Source organism: Anarrhichthys ocellatus, unplaced genomic scaffold (assembly GCF_004355925.1).
Source record: "Anarrhichthys ocellatus isolate YVR2014 unplaced genomic scaffold, GSC_Weel_1.0 scaffold31, whole genome shotgun sequence".
Classification (NCBI taxonomy): domain Eukaryota; kingdom Metazoa; phylum Chordata; class Actinopteri; order Perciformes; family Anarhichadidae; genus Anarrhichthys; species Anarrhichthys ocellatus.
Window position 1 is genome coordinate 2,290,768 of NW_022280061.1, and position 5,151 is coordinate 2,295,918.

At 44.7% G+C, this 5,151-nt stretch overlaps 1 protein-coding gene across 1 annotated transcript; it reads right to left on the minus strand.

Annotated features, from left to right (window-relative positions):
- Positions 1-2,353: 2,353 nt before the first annotated feature.
- Positions 2,354-3,540, minus strand: LOC116392915 (claudin-9-like). Its single transcript, XM_031864751.1, has one exon. It carries the CDS (start codon positions 3,505-3,507, stop codon positions 2,848-2,850), a length of 660 nt encoding a protein of 219 aa, XP_031720611.1. The 5' UTR covers positions 3,508-3,540; the 3' UTR covers positions 2,354-2,847.
- Positions 3,541-5,151: the final 1,611 nt, after the last annotated feature.

A 5,151-nucleotide genomic window follows, 5' to 3' on the forward strand; every position in this document is an offset into this window, starting at 1 on the left:
AGGTCTACTGCTGGAAACAGCTGTCGCCTGGTATTCAGGCCTGTCTCCTCTACACACCGGCGGAGGGTTACACGCCGACTGTTGCCCTCAGCTTACCTTCAGCAGATCCAGAGGATGCGTGCAGCAAGCAGCCCCGCACGACGCCAGCCCACCGAAATACCACCGCGACATCCGTTTCTCGGTCATGGCTCCGTGCTCTGCCGTTGCCCGATGCTGCTACAGCGGTGACTTCTCCTCCCAGTCCGCCTTCGACACTCCGTCCGCCTGCTCGGTCGGCTTCCTGGCCTGCAGGGCACAACTGTCAGCAGCGTGTGGTCTGCTGGACACGGATAACCTCGTTACTCTTTAAACATTCCTATAAGAGCGCCACGGACCGATAGGACCTTGGACTCCTGCAGCATCGTGCACACTCGCGCCCCATAACGTGCGTGTAAAAACACGAGGTGTGTGCACGGTCTGCTGTGTTTGGGCCACAATGTGCAATAGGAAGCGGCTATGGAGAGCGCAGCCAATTGCCTCCGTGGACGGCGGAGCTGCCTACCCGCCCCGAGCTCCAAAGGTCGACAGCGGGGTATGAGAATGCTAAAGCCCCAAAACAGCGCAGTGCAAAGTCACACACAGCAGCCCACTTTCACCTCTACGAACTGTCATGTGAGGTTTAAAGCGACACGCATCCTTCCTGCAGCTGCAGAGTCGAAATACTCCCGCTGTCCCTTTAAGAGGAAGAGGACAATAGTTGAGGTTCTCAAGTAAGCAAAAAGTTAATTCCGTTCACCGTGAAACGAACGTTATTAGTTTTATGTAACTTCATATGCATGGCTTATGACACACACACATACACACGGAAATTGAGTTGAGTTTACTACAATTTGTCATTTGGGAAGTCAGATTCAACACACACATGAGACACATATAAAACGACCTGCATGTTCATTGCAGGGTATTTTAATCTAATCTAATCATTTTAAAACGGGTTGTTTTATTTTGAGACAGATGTCACCACGTCCCATTAGCAGTGAGGTTGGTTGATACAAAATATGTTGTCTCACTTTATCTAGAGAAGGGAGGAAAAGTGTCCACCTTAAAGACCTGCATCAGGACAGTTACACCCTTGTTTGTGTAAGAGAAAAGAGGAACTTTTAGCTCAGTCCAGAGTGCAGCAGGTCCTAAACACTGTTTCTCTCACTAAATCTGTTTTTGTGCAGGTTAGCATGCAGGCAATACAGACACTGAATATGTCTCGACTGTTGGCCCCATGCTGTGTCAGTGTCTGTAATAATGTCTCCAATAAATTAGTGTCGTGAATCAAGTCTAGCTTTTCATTTAACACACATAACTCACACCTAGAAAACAGCAAGAACGATAAATCTTAGTCTTAATATCAAATACGCTATGAAAGACATAAGAGGTTGATAAAAGCTGCAAACTGGCTCTCAAACGGATATTCATTTCCATTTGTGCTATTGTTAATTTAACTCAAATATATAACTCTTCATCAAGTGTTTACATTGTCTTGCGCACTGCCTGTATATATACATAATCAGTTCTTATAGTAGGCACATCAGTTCCTGAGTCTTTACTGCCCCCAAGTGTACAATGTCTGCTGTCACCACTCCACCACTCAAAGTGGTTGAATAATGGTTTGGGATGATCACACTGGGGTCGAGTCGTTGTCAATTTAAATAAGCACCACTTTCCCCAAACTCAGGAAACAAGATGGCAGCAAACATATCTCTCTGGTAGGTAATATACGTGATAACTTGAAGAAGACGGGAATAATCCTGTGTTTCACAGTCCTTGAAAACATGACTGGGCTTACTTCTAAAGTATAATTGAAAACAGTTGTAGTGGAATGCAAACACATGTATTTATTGTGTATAAGTGGTTATAAATCATACAAACAGTCAATACAAACAACTAAAGATGGAAGATGAAATGTCACACTTATGTACTGAATACTGTATATTATACGATGTTATTAAGTTAACTGCGGTAAACGCTGGATGAAACATTATAAGACTTTCTACATCTGTAGACGTAAGACTCGCCAGACACAATGGTGAGCATTATTAGTACACGACACACAGAATCAGAGAACACAAGGGCAACTATTAAAACAGTTCAGATCAGCAACTCGTTTTTCTTTTGTTAAATTCAATTTAAAAAACTACTTCTGGAAATAATAATACTGAAATATGAATAACTTTTTCTGATATGAAGGCAAATGAAAAAGCTGTAAAATGTAGACAATAGGCTGTTTGAACTGATATCAATAAAAGAGTGCAGTAGAAACACATTACACAGAATCACAGTACAAAATAAATACAAACAAGAATAAAGAAATAAAAGAAAAATAAAATGTGGAGGGTAAATTTGCTGAATGTCCCTAATATTCCTTCATCAACAATCAACATTCATACAAAGTAAATAAACAAGCATCGCTCTGACTGCCTACACACATAGTCAGTGAACACAGCAGCATACACAGATATGCCATGTACACTGGCCTTCTGTACACAGACCGCCCACTCACACACATACACACACAAGCAGAGGCAGACTGGAATTTAAGAAATGTAAGTCACACACATGAGTCAACTTTTAAACATTTGAAACCTCCCACAATTCATGTCAAATCCCACTCTGGCAGAAAGCTAATACATTATGTAAATTCTATTAGAAACCCATTAGTAGCTCATCATGTAATAAATGTAAAATAAGTCCACATTATGATTTAAATAAACAAAAGGAAACCCTGCTTTATAAGATAGTAAACACAATATCGGCTGATGTTCTCTAATAGATGGTGACCTTGAAGTTTGACCTCACATGTCCATTAAAATCATCTCATACAAAAGATTTGTCCTGTTGCTTCGCCTCCCCTGTCAGTGGGTTGTCCTTCGCTGCTCTGCCGAAAACAGGCAGTGCTCTTGCTCCTGGTGGAGAGGAGCCCAGGTGGAGCAGAGAGCCCCCCACCAGGAGCAGCACGCTGGCCCCCCAGCCCAAGTAGAGCGCCGGCCCCAGCTCTCTCTTTAAAGGCGCTGCGACAGTCGGATCATAGAAGTCCCTGATGATCGCATGGGCAGTCCAACAGATGGGTATCAGGAAGGCCAAGCCAGCCACGAGGAAGAGCAGCCCTGCTATCCTGGCCAGCCGAGCCTTGGGGGCCTGGTTACTGTCCCCCATGCAGTGAGTACACTTGGCCCCTGCCACCCCGAGCATGAGAGCCAGGAGGCAGAGGAGCAGGGCGAGAACAGTGACGCTCCGGGCGGCCTGGGTAGACGTGGGCAGGGCCAGGGTGGAGTCGTAGGTCTTGCACTGGATCTGGCCTGTGGTCTGAGACAGGCAGTTCATCCACAGTCCCTCCCACAACACCTGGGCGATCACCAGCTCTCCACCCACGAAGGCGGACACACGCCACAGAGGAGCCGCACACACCAACGCTCCGCCCACCCAACCCAGCACAGCCAACACCAAGCCCAGCAGCTGAAGACCTGTGGATGCCATGGCCGGTGAAGAAGCTCCTCTCTCGCTCTCAATGAAAGAAAAATAGAAAGATCTCTCTGATATTTCTCTTGTTTTTCTCAGCAGGAGGTTACTGAGCTCTCAGTAGATGAAAGTCAAAGCTTCCCACGGTATATTCTCAGTCATTCAGTGAGACGTCCAAGGATTGTGAGATCTTGAGATGAGTCCCCTTCTTCTCCTCAGTGTCCTTTCTGGAGCAGCACCCACTGTTAAGATGACAGTTTTCAACAAATGTACAATAAAAGAAGCACATTTTAAATGAACTAGTTGAATAATTTTAGATCTGAGCCAATGCTGCATGTTGTTTTTTGTAACCAGTGCAATACAACAGTAATGTAAGTAAGAATAAGTGCATTAAACTTGCTCCAGCTTGTTTTATTTGGTTCAATCAATTCACTCATTTCCTCACATTGCAGCTAAATAAAACTCTATAAAACATACCTTTAAATCACTAATCAAGCAACCAGATGTCCACAGATGGCGTGTTGATGATCCTCGGTGGTATCTCGGTGGCGTGATGTGAGTAGTTGGTGTCTTTCTTCTGTTATGACTGGCCAGCTTGTCTCCTTGGATCTCATACACAGGGGTGTGGGAGGGCAGCAGTGTGTAATACTGCATACTAAATACACACACACACACACACACACACACACACACTGTTAGTTATGCAGAAAATGACAGCACAAGGACACTTTGTTACAGACATTGTTGATTGCTACCATATTGTCGTTTCTTGCCGTTTGAGGGGCCATATTGGGGGGACGTAAGGAGCCGAGTAGGAGATGAAAGCTGAATGGAGCCTGATGCATTAGGATTCATTCAGTCATATTATACTGTAGATTGTAACTTTGTTGGGTGAAAAAATGAAGGACTATTTTAGTGAGGTTAGTGAGGACACAGCTTGCAGGTGGGTAAATCAAAAGTTGACTCACTAGATGGCGTTAGAGAAACTGCCACGATTCCTACACTGGCTTGGACGCCCCCTCGTTTCAGGCGGTTGTGCTCTTTCTTTGCATCGTGCTCTTTGCACAAAGAGGCGTGCTGATAATAAGCTGCCAGAGTTTGGAATCAAAGTGCATGCTGACGGGCCAAACTTGTTGAATACTGTGTTGGTTTTCCCTGACCCCCAAGGGGCAACACGAAGTTAATATTAGTTTAATTCTGTTCCAATGTATTGTCTTTGTCTCATTCATGCATTTGCTTATTGTGTAGCATTGTGTAGCTTATTGTGTTTGCACATTTCATTGTGCAAACCTTGAGCCTTGATTATCAAGGCACAGGACGTATCAATAGAACAGTTAGTCCACTAGATCTCTGGTTTCTGTCTACACAAAGTCGATTTAAGTGAGTCAGGATGCCATGTCTCCATGCCAAAGGTTGTGCCAACGTTGAGATTAGGGTGTCACCTGCTTTAGCTTGTAAGACGTTTACATCCAAACGATTTCAACAATGTTTTGATCCCCATGTTTTTCAAAGTTTTAGTTTAGTTTTCCAGGAAATCACGAGGTGGAGAGGGACAAAAAGAGAGAGGGAGGCAGGGAGAGAGCGAGAGAGGGAGCCAGGGAGAGAGAGAGAGGGAGGGAGGGATTACTGGCAAACAAAATGACAGACCTTTTGTGATCTGGA

What these genes read in the sequence shown, in the direction of transcription:
- LOC116392915 (XM_031864751.1), bottom strand. Translation starts at nt 3,507, where the DNA reads ATGGCATCCACAGGTCTTCAGCTGCTGGGCTTGGTGTTGGCTGTGCTG.